At 43.2% G+C, this 17,452-nt stretch overlaps 1 protein-coding gene across 1 annotated transcript; it reads right to left on the bottom strand.

Annotated features, from left to right (window-relative positions):
• Positions 1-1,361: 1,361 nt before the first annotated feature.
• On the bottom strand, positions 1,362-9,246 carry LOC142214407 (vomeronasal type-2 receptor 26-like). Its single transcript, XM_075283354.1, has 7 exons — positions 9,134-9,246; positions 8,430-8,718; positions 6,727-7,533; positions 3,188-3,415; positions 2,942-3,028; positions 2,709-2,832; positions 1,362-2,260 (listed from the first exon to the last, which is right to left on the bottom strand). The coding sequence occupies exons 1-7, from the start codon at positions 9,244-9,246 to the stop codon at positions 1,362-1,364; spliced, it is 2,547 nt and encodes an 848-aa protein (XP_075139455.1).
• Positions 9,247-17,452: the final 8,206 nt, after the last annotated feature.

Below are 17,452 nucleotides of genomic sequence, written 5' to 3'. Positions count from 1 at the left end.
TAAGAAAACCAGTCTCTCCCTGCACTAAGTACACTGAAAAATGCCCGAATCCAAGATGGCGGAGGGTATTTATAGGGCTATGACATCACAGAGCTGGCTGGCTGCTGATTGGCTGTATGCATGGCATTGTAGGTGACCCCGTGTTCCCAGAGTTCCTTGCCCCATGTTCTAACATGTGCAGCAGCCATTTTAGGAAAAAAATATGATTCATTACCACGAAGTGTGAGGAAATCCGGATTCCATGCAAATTGAATATTTCCTAAAATTTGGATCAAATTCCACTTCGTCAGCTTCGATTCGCTCATCTTTAATTGTAAGCTCTTAATAGCAGGACCCTCAGTCCCATTGTGTGAATTAACTATGGATTTGTAATGTATCTTGTTTGTCTGTTCTTGAACCCTAAAATTTGTAAAGTGCTGCGGAATATGCTGGTGCTATATAAATGAAATGCATTATTATATTATTATCATTAATTATTTACTGATATCCTATATTCTGATAATTCCCATATCACTGACATTTTCCCATATGGCCTTCTTACTACCATCCTCTCAAGAATGTTCATGTATAATGTAATTACTAAGAATCCCTTCTGTCCACCAAACCCAGATAGATAGATAGATAGATAGATAGATAGATAGATAGATAGATAGATAGATAGGAGATAGATAGATAGATAGATAGATAGATAGGAGATAGATAGATAGATAGGAGATAGATAGATAGATAGATAGATAGATAGGAGATAGATAGATAGATAGATAGATAGATAGATAGATAGGAGATAGATAGATAGATAGATAGATAGATAGATGATAGATAGATAGATAGATAGATAGATAGATAGATAGGAGATAGATAGGAGATAGATAGATAGATAGATAGATAGATAGATAGATAGGAGATAGATAGATAGATAGATAGATAGATAGATAGATAGACTTATGCAACTTATTTCATAAAACTTCCCATCTATATCACAAAACAATATATATGTATTTTCCAGATTTTTATCTTTCAATGTTTAATTGTCAATTTATTATTTTATGTAACTTATAACAATGTAACTTTGTATCTCACTAGTCAAAAATAATAATATAAAATAACAAAGCTCTACACGGCCATCATGTAACGGCGCCTGGAAATCACAGAATCCAAGATCAATGATGTAACACAGGACTTTTAGATTGGATTTCTAATGATGATAATAAGATCATTCTAATATTCCATGCAGAATTTTAATACAAATTATACAAAGCATTACACTTGTCATTATATTAACTAGAATAAGGCGAAACAATGTTTTTTTGTTACCATAAAATTTTTGCTTATTTTATTCTATAAATGTCATATATATCTGTCTATCTATCTAGGATGTGTTTTTTTGTATTAAGTTCAGGCTTGAACAGAATGATATAACATTTATGGATAAATATACAGCCCAACAGTCCAGTATTAGAGGTCAGGATGGCAAATATCTCCACGGCCACCATGTATTTGCCTTTGGTGCTGAGATAAGCCGGGATCATGGCTATCCAGACACTACAGAACACCAGCATGCTGAAGGTGATGTACTTGGCCTCATTAAAACTGTCCGGTAATGTCCTGACTAAGAAAGCTATAATAAAACTAATGGCGGCCAGAACCCCCATGTAACCCAGGACAGAGTAGAACCAAAGATCTGACCCTTCATTACACTGGACTACAGTCTTCTTCTTATAAGAATGAATGTCTAGCTCCTGGAAGGGAGGAGAGAGGGTCACCCAACTCATACAGAGGACAACCTGGACAGAGGAGCAGATCAGGAGCACACTATTAGGGAGTTTTACCCCAGTCCATGTTCTCCACATACTTCCAGGCTTGGTGGCTTTGAATGCAATGCAAACCATGATGGTCTTGGCCAACAATGAAGAGATGGATACTGAGAGTAATATTCCAGTAGAGATCTGACGTAACATGCAGGTTATATCCACAGGACGGCCAAGGAACAAGAAGACACAGAGGAAGCTCAGCATGATGGAGACCAGGAGGACAAAGCTCAGGTTCTTGTTATTCGCTCTCACAATCGGGGTGTCACGTTTGGAATAGAAAAGTACAAAAATTAAAATAGTCAGAATACAGAAGAAAGATGATAAACATTGAAAAGCCACTGACACAATGTCCTCGGTATAAGATAAATATTCCATCTCCTTCATGACACAAATAGTTCTGTTCTCATTTGGCCACGAGTCTTCTGGACATTTCATGCACTTTTTGCTATCTGTGAGAGAAAGTAATAAAGAACCGCTCATGACTTGTGGATACCTTTGCTGCTTTATATACAATTTTTTTTTTTTTTTATGTAGATTGTGAGCCCCATATAGGGATCACAATGTACTTTTTTTTCCTATCAGTATGTCTTTGTAGAATGGGAGGAAATCCATGCAAACACAGGGAGAACATACAAACTCCTTGCAGATGTTCGATTGGCGCTCGGTTGTCCTGATGTTCTATTACATGGCAGTAGCCAATTGCCTTACAGGGATAGATATGAGATATATGGTTACATGGATTTTCTCTTCCATTTGTGCCATTATTTATGCTATTTGACAAGCGGATCTGTCACTTTAACAAGTTACCATTATATAAGGCGGAATATTGAGGTGACAGATCCTCTATAAGAAAGAGAGAGGGTTTTATTACTTATATAGACTTATATTAGCGTCTACCTGATCTATTAGATACTTCTCCATCTGAACATGGGGCACAGTCATAACAGCACAAGTGTATACTAGAAGTTGCCACTTTCTTGTGTCCAGGTGAACAGGGCGCTGAGCATTGAGACCTGGGGATCTGCAGAGATCAGACAAGTTTTTATTGTCATCCTATATGTTTGGATGTTTGTTCCTCAATCACGCCTAAACGCCCAAACGGATTTGCCTTAAATTTCACACATACATACCTTGGCTCCCGGATTAAAACATAGCGTACTTACTAATCTTGGACACCACCGGACTTCACGGGCACTAACGGTGATTTTTGCTTCGGGCTGCGCTCAAGGACCCAAGGTGACGTCATCCCAGGCCCTTGAGCCGCCTTGGACTTCCTTTGGTCATAATATCATACCACATCCTATCCACATGGCATTGCACTTTTAATATTTATTCTGTTAAAACCAGTATGAAAATACAGTAATCCAAGAACTTACTTCATTTTTAGCATTTTTCCATGTTATGTTTTGTCGATGAAGCCAAAAGTCCACTTCGTCCTCCGTAGCGTTTAGCTTGTATGACCCCACTGTATTCCAACTCGGTTCAGGAACTATAATGAAATTCTGAACGACATAGCTGCTTTCTCTATATCCGCTCTCAGTGAAAAAGTGCCTTTGTGTCCCAGATTCATCTGGAAATTTCAGATCTTCTATATAATTGTGCAACTTCCATAAAGAGACGGAGATTATATCAAATATTATGTATGGTAAAAATAAAAAAATAGTTCATGATAAGACAAGAGAATTATAAGGCAGTTACATTGTAATCTGCCATTCTCCATAGATCTCTGATCCAATCATTCCTTTTGTGCTCCTAAGGAGGGACATAACTTAAAGGGATGCAAAGGGTGCAGTTGCCCCCAAGCCCAAGTGCCATATTGGACCCATAAGTATTATAAGTATTGGTGTAATTATAGTGATCTCTTACTCTGATCAATGGTGTAGCTATAGGGGTCGCAGGGATCTCTTACTCTGATCAGTGGTGTAGCTATAGGGGTCGCAGGGATCTCTTACTCTGATCAGTGGTGTAGCTATAGGGGTCGCAGAGATCTCTTACTCTGATCAATGGTGTAGCTATAGGGGTCGCATGGATCTCTTACTCTGATCAGTGGTGTAGCTATAGGGGTCGCAGGGATCTCTTACTCTGATCAGAGGTGTAGCTATAGGGGTCGCAGAGATCTCTTACTCTGATCAGTGGTGTAGCTATAGGGGTCGCTGAGATCTCTTACTCTGATCAGTGGTGTAGCTATAGGGGTCGCAGGGATCTCTTACTCTGATCAGTGGTGTAGCTATAGGGGTCGCAGGGATCTCTTATTCTGATCAGTGGTGTAGCTATAGGGGTCGCAGTGATCTCTTACTCTGATCAGTGGTGTAGCTATAGGGGTCGCAGGGATCTCTTATTCTGATCAGTGGTGTAGCTATAGGGGTCGCAGGGATCTCTTACTCTGATCAGTGGTGTAGCTATAGGGGTCGCAGGGATCTCTTACTCTGATCAGAGGTGTAGCTATAGGGGTCGCAGAGATCTCTTACTCTGATCAGAGGTGTAGCTATAGGGGTCGCAGGGATCTCTTACTCTGATCAGAGGTGTAGCTATAGGGGTCGCAGGGATCTCTTATTCTGATCAGTGGTGTAGCTATAGGGGTCGCAGTGATCTCTTACTCTGATCAATGGTGTAGCTATAGGGGTCGCAGGGATCTCTTACTCTGATCAGTGGTGTAGCTATAGGGGTCGCATGGATCTCTTATTCTGATCAGTGGTGTAGCTATAGGAGTCGCAGTGATCTCTTACTCTGATCAGTGGTGTAGCTATAGGGGTCGCAGTGATCTCTTACTCTGATCAGTGGTGTAGCTATAGGGGTCGCAGGGATCTCTTATTCTGATCAGTGGTGTAGCTATAGGGGTCGCAGTGATCTCTTACTCTGATCAGTGGTGTAGCTATAGGGGTCGCAGGGATCTCTTATTCTGATCAGTGGTGTAGCTATAGGGGTCGCATGGATCTCTTACTCTGATCAGTGGTGTAGCTATAGGGGTCGCAGGGATCTCTTACTCTGATCAGTGGTGTAGCTATAGGGGTCGCATGGATCTCTTACTCTGATCAGTGGTGTAGCTATAGGGGTCGCATGGATCTCTTACTCTGATCAGTGGTGTAGCTATAGGGGTCGCATGGATCTCTTACTCTGATCAGTGGTGTAGCTATAGGGGTCGCATGGATCTCTTACTCTGATCAGTGGTGTAGCTATAGGGGTCGCATGGATCTCTTACTCTGATCAGTGGTGTAGCTATAGGGGTCGCAGGGATCTCTTACTCTGATCAGTGGTGTAGCTATAGGGGTCGCAGGGATCTCTTATTCTGATCAGTGGTGTAGCTATAGGGGTCGCAGTGATCTCTTACTCTGATCAGTGGTGCAGCTATAGGGGTCGCAGGGATCTCAATCTCCTTTGTGGGGGAAGCACTCTCTTGGAAAGTGGGGAGTGGGCCATTATCACCATTGTGGATGGGGGTGCTATTACTTATTTGGGGGCACTAATAACAATGTGGTTGGGGCACAAATGTCCATGTGAGGGGCAGAAGAGATCACTATTGCCTGTGTGGGGAGAGACTATTCCCAAGGAGGGCACTATTATCTTATGGCGGAAACATTGTGGGTGCTATTACTTTGTTGAGGGAACAAAGGGGACATAGTTATCTAGTGGGTGAGCTGTTTGTACTGCATCAATGGATCACTTAAGAGATCCCACAATGCAGGTTAGATACAGTCAACCATGAAAGCCTTTATGAAGGGGACTACATTGCAATGGCCTGCAATGAAAGAGAAAAGGGAATGAAGCCCTAAAATGGCCCTAAATCTGCTTCATTGTGGGGGTCTTAGCAGTTAGAATGCCACTAACCATAAAGACTAGAGATGAGCGAGTAGTATTCAATCGAATACCTCACTCCCATAGGAATGCATGTAAGCGGCCGAACACCAAGGGGTTAAAGCACATCAAATATTCACTGCGCTTAACCCCTTAGTGTTTGGCCGCTTACACGCATTCCTATGGGAGCAAGATATTCGATTGAATACTACTTGCTCATTTCTAATAAAGACCCCAGAGTGTAGTAGGTGGAGGCCCATGGAAGGTGCAGAAACATAATAAGTAGAGATGAGCGGACAGTAAAATGTCCGAGGTTCGATATTCGTTTCGAGTAGCCCCTCAATATTCGACTACTCGAATCGAATATCGAACCCTATTATAGTCTATGGGGGGGAAAATGCTCGTTTCAGGGGTAGGCAACGTTCGATCAAATTATACCAAGTCCACGAGTGAGGGTCGGACTGGATCCTCCGAGAAGTCTTCTCCGTGCAGCTTCCCTGCGGCGTCTTCTGGCTCTGAATTCACTCTGCCAGGTATCGGGTCTGGGCAGAGCCGACTGCGCATGTCCGCACTACAAGCGGGCATGCGCAGTTGGCTCTGCCCAGGCCCGATGCCTGGCAAAGTGAATTCAGAGCCGGAAGACGCCACGGGGAAGCTGCACGGAGAAGACTTCTAAAGGTAGGAGAAGAACCAGCGTTGATTGGCCGACTGTATAGCATTCGGCCAATCAATGCTGGTTCTGCATCGAACTTTTCCATTGGAATAGCGAGTGGCACTCGATCAAGTACGAGTATTTTGAATACCGTAGTATTCGATCGAATACCTACTCGCTCATCTCTAATAATAAGCCATTATACCCACCATGCATCACCTCCATTGGGCATTCTCCTGGCATCCAACAGATCCTTGGCATTCTCTTCCAGTCTCCTCCGGTCTACTGACTGGTATCATGTCACGCCAAAGGAGTGCTGGACACCAGGAGGCTGCCCCGGAGAGGTGAAGCAAGGTGAATATAACGGTTCATTAGGTTTCCAAACCTTCCCTTGGCTTCCACTTCTTATACTCTGTGGTCAGAATCTCAGTGGTAGGGAAATTTCTTGAAATTTCATCTCCATAGATTCACCTTGTGTCTATGTTGATACATCTGATCTATTGATTGATGACCAAGAGCCATGTACATATTGTCTAAGGCAACAGCCACGGACATGACAGCGAGATTCATTTGGTAAGTGTTTGTTTGAGAAAAAAAATGAAACATTTTCCCTAACGGTTCCCTTCCATTACATTTAGGAAGAGTTTTCTTATACGCCTTTCCATAGGCTTTATCGATTCTCTCTATTCCAGAGGCACATCGGAAGTACATCACCACAATCTCTTTATACATCTCATCATTAGGGTTCTTCAAGAAGTGAAAGTTCTTGAAGTAATTTTCCTGGCCGGCATCTTTTTTTGTGGAAAGGACAAAACATAAACTAAGATTGAATATTCTCATATTACTATACGAAAAATAAGAATGTTCTGGAGAGAAAGCGGGATTTAAGATTAAGATCCTGTCACCTATAGCATGTCTAAGATCATGGATAAAAGCGTGCAATGGGATAGAATACGGTCCACATATTACAATGATCTGGGCAGAGGAATTCTTTATCTTCTTAGAGCTTATTCTAATATTATCCTTATTTATCTTCTTAGAACTTTTCAAGGCAAAGTCTACACAGATAGAATGATAACGAAGACAGTCTGTAAGCATTTTTATCTCTTTGTCTCCATTGTCATCATCAGAGGCTATGATCCCAACCCAGGTCCATCCAAAGTGTTTCAGAAAATGAGATATGATAACAAATGTTGTGTAGTCATCGGGGACAGTCCGGAAAAAAGATGGGAACAGTTCTCTGTCATTTAGTGATGTGTCTGTAGCTCCATAACTAATCTGTAATATTAAAACAAACTAATAATAATAATATCCAATTGGAAAATATTGACAACATGAAGATCAAGCAAAGCCGCCTCCTACCAGCTTGCTAAAAAATACAGGAAGTGAGAAGAGACAGAAGGCAAAGCTGCTGAAGCAGGGAGATAGAAAAAGGAAGAGTCTTTTTAAGGTGTGGTTGTATAATGACTACACTGTGTCCCCCTAGTTTCACAATAACTTTCTGCTTCACCTGTATGACTGCACCAGCAGAAAAGTGAGTGCAGCTCTGGAGTATAATACAGGATAAGTAATGTAATGTATTAACACAGTGACTGTACCAGCAGAAAAGTGAGTGCAGCTCTGGAGTATAATACAGGATAAGTAATGTAATGTATGTACACAGTGACTGTACCAGCAGAATAGTGAGCGCAGCTCTGGAGTATAATACAGGATAAGTAATGTAATGTATGCACACAGTGACTGTACCAGCAGAATAGTGAGCGCAGCTCTGGAGTATAATACAGGATAAGTAATGTAATGTATGCACACAGTGACTGCACCAGCAGAATAGTGAGCGCAGCTCTGGAGTATAATACAGGATAAGTAATGTAATGTATGTACACAGTGACTGCACCAGCAGAATAGTGAGCACAGCTCTGGAGTATAATACTGGATCAGTAATGTAATGTATGTACACAGTGACTGTACCAGCAGAATAGTGAGCGCAGCTCTGGAGTATAATACAGGATAAGTAATGTAATGTATTTACACAGTGACTATACCAGCAGAATAGCGAGTGCAGCTCTGGAGTATAATAGAGGGTGTAGCTCTGGATCAGTATGGCATATGTATTGCTATATAGTATAGCACAAATGGACACATTTTAACACTGGAAATATGACCATGTGACTCACCTGTGTGTATGGATATATCCCCAGGAGATGAGCTATAGGTATAGTGGTGGATGAGAAATGATCTCCAATAAATCCTACAACCTTGTTCTTAGTACAGGAGTAATTGGGGACAACATATCCAGGTCCAGATAAAATCTGTAAAATGTTCTTTATTGCCTTCCTGGGATCTGCACACGAGTCATAGATGTGATATCCCAGGGTCAGATTCGGTAGAATCTGAGGATATTTATTGATTTCATCCATAGCGTACAATAAAGCCAATAGATTCTTGTAGTAATTAATGATTGGACTGTAAAATAAGGGGTTTGAGTGATTATATTACAAAATACCAAAAAAGCAAAAGCTACAGAAATTAAAGGGATTGTCCAATTTCAAACCAATATTGAGAGACAAATGTTATTGTTTGTATAATAAAAAGTTGTAACATTCTCCAATATACTTTTTGTATCTATTGTAATATAAATCCCATTATCTATAACAATGTCACAGCGTGGAGCCATGTGTGTTACATGGACAACAATATCCCATAATTCCACGTCTGCTCTCAGGACGCTCCTGCAGTTCTCTGTACGATTCTCCTACTGCAGAACCTGAAGCAGCTCCCGGTTCACATTCTGCAGTTCTTAGACTATAATATTGAGATCTATGACAGTCCCCTCCAGCAGATTCAGCCCTGGTACCTGATATCATCTTCTGACACTTACCCAGAACAGGTCAAGTCTTCTGGAGGTTTGTCGCAAATTGTAAAACCGTAGACAGTGACAACTCCTCCGATCATAATATCGCCATCCTGTACATATTCATAGTCTTGCACCATTCCTTGAATCTTTAGCCTACAGGCTGGAGCTGGAGTCTGACGTGTGAATATACAAGGTGTCACACATAGGAATAACATGCAGAGCAGAGTTCTCATGGAAAAACCGTTTTTTGAAGCTGAATATAATACTATTAAGTAAAAAATAAGACATGCTATAAAAAAGCTCTCCGCATTCAGTAATATAGCGACAGGCAGCAACTTCTGCAGCATCTTAGTGTCAGTGCCGACTAGGCAAATCCACCCAGCTTATATAGACAGTCCTGCTTACTAGAATACAAGGGCTCATAAATTTACACACTGGTCTCATCTGTGTCTGGCAGTAAATTTATTCTTCACTTATCGGAAATTAGCCTCATAGAAAAAAAAATATATATATTTATTCTTCTTCCCATTTATTGCCCATAGTGATGAGCCGATAGTGTGAGATTGAACTGGATTCAACCCAAAAGTTTCAAACTTGACCCAAACCCGAAACTTTTGGGTTTTGATACCCATAGAACACCAAGATACTCTATAATAAGTGCAAGTCCAGGAAAGGTGAGAAGACAGGTCAAACTAAACTGTAAAATGTCTGGAAAAAGACCGGACAAAGGACAGGGTAGTGGGGGAGGACGAAACACCCCTGTGATGGTCACAACATCCGCCCCTGCAAGTAACAGTAAGAATGTGGTTGGCAACAGCAACTCTACTTCTGGTCTTGGCAGCGCCTCCAGTATCCACAGGATTGTTGACTGAACGTTTGATTGCTTGTCTTGCTCATCTAAGTAGCAGCATTAGATTACATCTGACAGTGATACAGTGACTTGGAGTCAGAATTCCGTCTTCCTTCTCGTCCTCTGTTGTCGTGATATTTAATTTTCCGCACGGCCTTTCTGCTCTGTCAACCATATCTAGTAGTTGTGTGGCACCTACCGAGAAAGATTCCTCCTGGTCAAAGCTTCAACCTTTTCATTAATGTGATGTGGGAAGCCAGTATGTTTTGGATGTGGAAGGCATGACTATTGACGGTGGAAATAGTAGAGTCAGAATGGTGGGGTTAACAAGTAGGGGCCTTTGTGAGCAATCTACAAAGAGTGCATGAATTCCACATCCATGATGAATGGGGGGAAGGCAATGACATTGTAAATGATGTTTTTGTTGCAGCCAGGACCTAGACAGTGGATAAGATGACATCGGAGTACGAGGTTGCTGGCAGCCTGACAGTAGTGGTTTGAGAATATGCACAGCCAATATAAAAAATATTTGTCAGAGTCATACACAAGGCAATCTCAGGCGGTGGTTGCACCAGCAGACATGTTTCCCAGACTGATAGCCATCTCCTATGTGGCATTTTATTAAACATTACAAAATCACAAATACATGGTACTTTGTAAGATCTGCAGGCGGAAAATATGTCATGGCCATGAAGGCACAAATAACGGAACAAGGTCTCCCCATACTCAACAGCTCATTTGGCAAAACAGAATTGTCTATGGCAGGCACACTGAGCAAGACTGCACTACTCTTGTGATCTTCTTTCTAGCCTGGCTACATTCACACCCAGCACCTCCTCATCCATTCTAAAGGTGTTTGTCCAGCAAATAGCAATTTAAGTTTAGTTGTCTCCTTAACTTGTACCTGGTTAAGTAGCTGGTGAAGCCGTCGCTTCTGCACCACTTCTTGGACTCCAATGGATTTGTCCAGCTGTTGGCATGGACTCAGAATTCATGGAGAAAATCTAGCCTCCATTATTTCTCTAGGAAAGCTGTCCTTGCCTTATAATGCCATACGTTGGAGAATGTGGCCCACTCCTTGAGTATGTCAGTGTCGGGAAAGGTGCATGCTGCCTTCCACAAATGGATGAACAATTATGAGCAGGGACAATACAAGGCTTTTATGGCCCATAAACGTGAACGTATTAAGCGGCAGTAGTGCTCAAAACCAAAAAGACCAGGAGCTAGTACTGACACCACCCATTTTGTGAAGGCCCAGTACTAGGCAGGGACCATTCATCTCTCCTGGTGCCTATTCACTGGGACACTCCCTGTCCATAACTTTACCAAGGAAAGCCATTGCTTCCATACCCCTCTCTCATTTCATGGGTTTAGGATAAAGCACTGCCATGCAGTTTTATAGCTGATTAGTTTGGATCAGAGAAACCACACAGCAAAGGAACTGCTCCACTGCATCCTTCAGCAAGTTTCCCACTGGGTGGCTCCTCATCAACTATAACTGGGGGATGTTGCCAACGACAATGGTATGAATATTGGGGCTGTGCTGCTGTTGAATAGAATAACACATTGTTCCTATGGTGCATATGCTAAATGTAGTGGGTCCTTGCTTTAGAAACAAATATAGTATAAGTGTGTCCTTCTGAAGCCCTTTGAGGGGCCACCAACTGCAGAATCAGTGATGTCATTCCTTTAATACTTATTGTACAGAAACTCAGACAATGAAGGATGGTAGAAGAAGAACCTCTTAGTTACCATTACCATTCTGGAGTATGGGAAGAATATGCAAATCTGACTTCCATGATGTAATTAGGATGCCAGTGCCTCAAGTATGCACACCAATAGAGGGCGCTGACTGAGAATGCACAAGTCTATCTTCCATGATGTAATTAGGAAGACAGAGTCTCAGTCAAACAAACCTATAGAGGGCGCTCCCTTTAACATCATGCCGACCTTCTCAGAGGCCTTTGTTTGCAATGATGTTGGGATTATACCAGACACAGTCTTCTCAGCCAAGGACAGCCATTTCGATCTATTTGCATCTCATCAGTTTGGTGCAGAGAGGACTGATCTGGCAGACGTGAGAGGCTTAGACAGGGTTAAGGGTATATCGTCACTCCATAGGGAGAGACCACCATTTAGGTGTGTGGAGTCTTATTAAGCTATGAGCGCTCCACTGCAAAGGAACATGGGAAGAATATGCAAATCTGACTTCCATGATGTAATTAGGATGCCAGTGCCTCAAGTTATGGATTCACAAAAACTCAAGTGCAATAAAAACTGGGGAGGATGAAGAACTAGTTAACCAAGATAGTCTGTCTACCCAGCATGCCACAGCTTATAGAGAGAACACTGCAAGCACAAGCCACATGTCTGCCCTCGGAGACCTCTGACCACTCGCATTGCTCCTCCTCATTCAGTCAACGCTCCACCACCTGTATCACGATTACAAATGGCAAAATTTGCAGTATCTGAAAGATGATGAGCCAATTTTTTTTTACTTTGTAGCACCAAAGCAGGAAACTGACGCCCAGCGGGTGCACATCCGGGCTTAGCCAAACCTAGAATGTTTATTTACATGAGCAGATATCTTTGACCCCATGCACTGGTGACCCAGACGATTAGACCAGTCACAGGAGCTGGTCCAGTTGGCCAAAGGTGTGTTGTTTTGTCCAACCTCAAGTGGAATGGCAGAGAGGGTATTCAGTGCTACCATGGCATTATAAAACTTAGGTGGACCAAACCATTCACTACAATTGTGACAAACATTACTTTTGGGAAAATTAACCAGCATGGGTCTGTGAAGAATTTCACACACCTCCGACTAATACTGCTGAATAGATCTGCCCCTGAATCTGTCTCTGTCTTACTTGTCCTAGGCCTTGACATCCCCACCACTGCTACCATTTTTTTTTTTAAATTAGATTCCTTCTCTTCTTAAATTTAGTTTGAGGGTGGCTGTAAAACTACTTTAAGTTGGGACTTGAAGAGGAAGAAGCATTCTAGGAGACGTTGTTGACCTGGAACCACATAATGGCTTATGTAGACCTCACTAAGAAGTTCTTATGGTACCCAGCTCTTCACTTGTTTGGACCCTGCCTAAGCTTGGGTCAGCAGTCAGGTTGGTCAAACTGAAGAACAAGGTCTTAGGTTGACTGGGGCAGAGCTACCAAAGCAGATGGTTTGTCATATAACACAATAGTACCAGTTACAGGTCATTGATGGTCCAAGTCCAAAAGAGAAATTAAATTGCCCAGGACAAGTTCATCAGATAGAAAGCTAAAGCTAACAATTGACAGAAAAACAATCATCTCTTATCAGTCAAGTGGTGGCTAGAAAAGCCATAAGAGAAAGAGAAGAGTTGTTGCCAACCGTTGTCGCAACTACTCTACCACGATTTGTAAGGGTATGCAATACCTCCAGGCAAGATTACCCACTGAGATAGGGCCTTGTTGCCCTACAGAAATTTTGTATGCAACAGAACTACAAGAGAGGCAGGAATGATCTGGTGGAAATGGAAGACTATACCCTATGAAGAGGTGCTTGATTTCCAATTTTTTGATGGTATTTGATGTGACACTGGAGAGAACATGGGAACCTATTCAATCTCTACACAGAAATAGGTTTCATCCTTGCCCAATTGCAATTCTACCTCCTGAGCCAGCGCCATCTTCCCTGCTCCAGAACAGTGGGAGAGTGCGGAGTAGACGTCATCGGCTGTGGACATTAGGGTGTCCGAGACCCTGTCTTTGGATGACCAAGCATAGGTATATCAGTTACAGTGGCCTAAGTTTGGTAGATTCCTCCAAGATATATAGGATGAATGGACAAATGTACTGAGTGATTCTTGATAAAACTGTGACTCTTACACCCTGGTAAGCTGGAATGAGAAGATTTATCATATGCAGCCTGAACTGTCAGAAATTAGAAGATGAATCTTTTAATAGCAATTGGTCAGCAGTGTATAGTAAAGGGGAGACTCTTTTTGGAAGGCACAAAGGGAGATCTCATTACTTTGTAGGGGAACTGACAGGGGATGGGAATGCTTGTGTGCACAAATATGTGGTGAAGAAATCACCACGGCGGTCTGGGCTGGAAAGAGAAGAAAAATTAAATGTAAATGTTGCTACAATGTATGAATGAGAAGTGGCTGCGGGTTGTGAGGAGACGATGCTCAGGAGTCCCAGGGTGCAAGTACTGACACCATCCCATTCGGGAAGGCCCAGTTCCATCACTTCTATTCCTCCTCTCTCATTTCATGGGTTTAAGGTGAAGCGCTGCCATGCAGTTTTACAGCTATTGAATCTGGATCAGAGGATCTACACAGCACAGGATCTGCTACACTGTATCCTGCAGCAAGTATCCCACTGGATGGCCCCCCATCAGCTACAACTAGGGAGTGTTGCCAATGACAGTGGTATGAATATTGTGGCTGCACTGCAGTTGGGTAAAATAACACAATGTCCCAGCGATTTGGTGGTGCCTCATGTTATAAATGGATATAGTATTTTCCTATGTATATAAGACTATCCTGCCGGACCTTGTACACTCACCAGCAGCATACCCTCTATATTGCCTATGAAGGGGCTTAAGCTGGTGCGTGATGACTGCCTACAGCAGACCACTGGGACAATGTCTTCTTTTGAAATCCTCTGTTGGAGGTTTATGAGGTAAGTGTGTCCTTCTCAATCCCTTTGAGGAGGCCGCCAAATTTTCTCTACAGTCACAACTGCTGCATCAGTTACATCATTCCTTTAATATATTTTGCAGCAACACTTACACTCAGACAATGAAGGATGGAAGAAGAAGAGCAACTTCTACCTCTTGGTCAACTTTACCACTATGTAATTGTTGGGAATTCACAAAAACTATCTTACAGGCGATAAAAACTGGAAACTATGAAGAACTGGGTCTGGAACAGAGTGAAGTGACCCTAAGACTTGAGGACAAATAAAAGTAAAAAGAGGTTCCTTTGGATGCAGAAGAGGGCATTGATATTTCGCAACAAGGATATGGACTGCCACTTCCTTGTTTGGCCAAGGCCAACCATGGCCCCTGAGTTATTGCTTGTATAAAGATCAGCATATTGATAGCATGAAGCAAAGGGATGACCACATGCACACTGCGCTTTCAGGTGTTTGTTAGTAACCTCAAATAGGGGAATGTTTCCCTGCCTCCCAACGGGAATCAAAATTCACCAATTATAAGGATAGTTTGTATACCCGGCTTATATCACTGCCAGCACTAGCTACATTGTCTCCCCAGGAGGCTTCCTATTGTTCCTCCTCTTTCAGTGAGTGCTACCCCACCACAGCCAGTTACAGTGCCGCAGCCCAGATGGAAGAAACCAGAGGATAGGAGTAGTAGTGGTGTATGACGTGCCACCAACTAAGCAGAACACACTCAACTATGCTCCCTAGCTCTACTCCTAGGCTGGACAGTGATGAAGGGGGTCCTGAAGCCCTACCCAATGGTGGTGGTAGTAGTTCTCCCCAGGGTGCTTCCAGTTGGAGAAGGGACCTCTCTACTTTGAGCTGGTGTGTTGTAAGTCAGAAGGGCCCTTATGGTAAAGCAGGAACAACTCAGGAAGACAGATATTCCGTTGAAGCAGGGTGATATAGCAACAAGCCATTGGTCTTGAGAGGATACCCAGTGATGTTAAGGTTCTAGCGCCATACTTTACTCCAACTCTAAGTCCTCTCCTCAGCCTCTTCCAGCCGCAGATACTGGGGGCTGTATTCCAGGGTAATTGTGACTGGGGCGCCAGGACCAAACCTCCTGTAAGTGGACACCACTGCTCCTCAGGACACAATGTATAAAATGAAGATAGCTGGAATTCCCTGTCTCATGGCTGTCGTTAATTGAGCCTTTGACTGAATTCGACCTCCTCAGGGGCCGTAGATACTGTTAGGCCTTGGTCGTCAGTAATTAATAATTTGTTCAGGGAGTCGCTCCAGGAGTCACAAACTTAGAGGATCACAGGTGACCTGGAGGACACAGGTATAGATTTGGGGGGCACAATGCTTACTGCTGGCAGCCTCCTCACTACTCAGCCTCTGCAGATGGTGGTCCTGATGTCTTGGGAGGAGAGGCTGACCTGGATGATGATGACGTTATGGTTCCAACATTCTGGACATCTGTTGCAGCTCTTGGGCCAAATTTCTCTCCATGGCCTTGTATATGCCAGTCATGTACTCCTTTACACAGGAGGTTAAGCTTGCAGTGCAGCCGCTAGTGTCACAGAGTGACCTCCCATAGAGATATGGTCACCCCCTGAGATTGATGGTGCTCCGGACAGTAAGTGGAGCAGGGTAGTGGAAGTGGCAGTGATTATGGTGCCGTGGGTGCAGCCCCGGAGGGAAGTGTACCATAAGCAAAGCCTGCAGGTGTTGGTATCAGGTGACATGGCATTGCTGTGGTTGATTCCTCCAACACCTCTTGCAATGGCAGCAACACAGTGATCCAGTCAATGTAGGTTGCCCAGAACCCCCTAGGGGTCTTTAGGGTAAACTCAACCTTTACAGTGGAGTGCAAGTTGTGGAGATGTTCAAGCAGCCTAGGCTTTTTCACCGACCGCCAGTTGACAAACACATTGAGGCGTTTGACTGGATTGGATTGGACTGCTGAGCCAGAAGATTAGACCAGTATCAGAAGCTGGACCAGTTAGGTGTTGTATTGGCTGAAAGAGTGTTCATGAATCAGGTATGGGTCCACGAGGATGTTCACAAACCTCCAGCTGATGCCATTGAATAAATCTGCCACTTTATCTGTCTCCTTGTATCATCTTCCAACTACTGTACCGCTAAAGAAGAGATAGGACATGTGTGGCCCAGAGACAAAGGCTTAGCTAACAGGTTCCCCTGGTAATAGTGGCTATGAGACTAAGGCCCCATGGGACGTCCCGCAAAATTAAAGTGGCGGCAACGCATCGCGGTTCTTCCCGCAGCGCTTTAAACGGAAAGTTCACAGAGTTTTCCACCGTGGACTTTCTGTTACAATTATATCTATGGGGAAACCGCCGGTGTACCCGTAGATATAATTGACATGCTGCGATTTCCAAAACCGCATCATTTTTGGAAGTCGCAGTGTCCGCACTTAGGTTTTTACCACAAAGTGGGCACGGGATTCGCTAGCGTTCCATCCACTTTGCACTTACTGTAAAACGCAGCAATTTTTCCCGAGGCGTTTCCATTGCAATCAAATCGTGGCGTTTCCGGTTCATGGGGCCCCGGGCTAAGGTGGTTTCTCTATAAGGAATGAGAGTTAAGCTGCAGTGAATCAGTTCGGCCACTATTCAGAGAACGGAGCTATCTGCTTCCTGGTCATCCTATAGCTACAAGCCTAGGGTAGTTTTCCATGAAGACACACAGCCTGATGGAAGGTCTGCCCTCCACCAGTGCAGGGGATATGAAGACTGGTGTTGGATACATCAGTCTTCATAAATCTGCCCCCATGCATTGTATACATCTCCTTTGTATATGCACTGTACCCCTCTA

The sequence above is a fragment of the Leptodactylus fuscus genome, chromosome 7 (genome assembly GCF_031893055.1).
Source record: "Leptodactylus fuscus isolate aLepFus1 chromosome 7, aLepFus1.hap2, whole genome shotgun sequence".
NCBI classification, from domain to species: Eukaryota; Metazoa; Chordata; class Amphibia; order Anura; family Leptodactylidae; genus Leptodactylus; species Leptodactylus fuscus.
This window is presented reverse-complemented; position numbering and strand designations above follow the sequence as displayed.

Excerpts from the sequence above, each read along its gene's own strand:
- LOC142214407 (XM_075283354.1), bottom strand. The coding sequence starts at position 9,246 with ATGGTGCAAGACTATGAATATGTACAGGATGGCGATATTATGATCGGA. Across the intron at positions 8,719-9,133 it reads GAAGACTTGACCTGTTCTGG|TCCAATCATTAATTACTACA; the intron begins GTAAGTGTCAGA and ends CTTATTTTACAG. Across the intron at positions 3,416-6,726 it reads TGTATCAACATAGACACAAG|TTGCACAATTATATAGAAGA; the intron begins GTGAATCTATGG and ends TCTTTATGGAAG.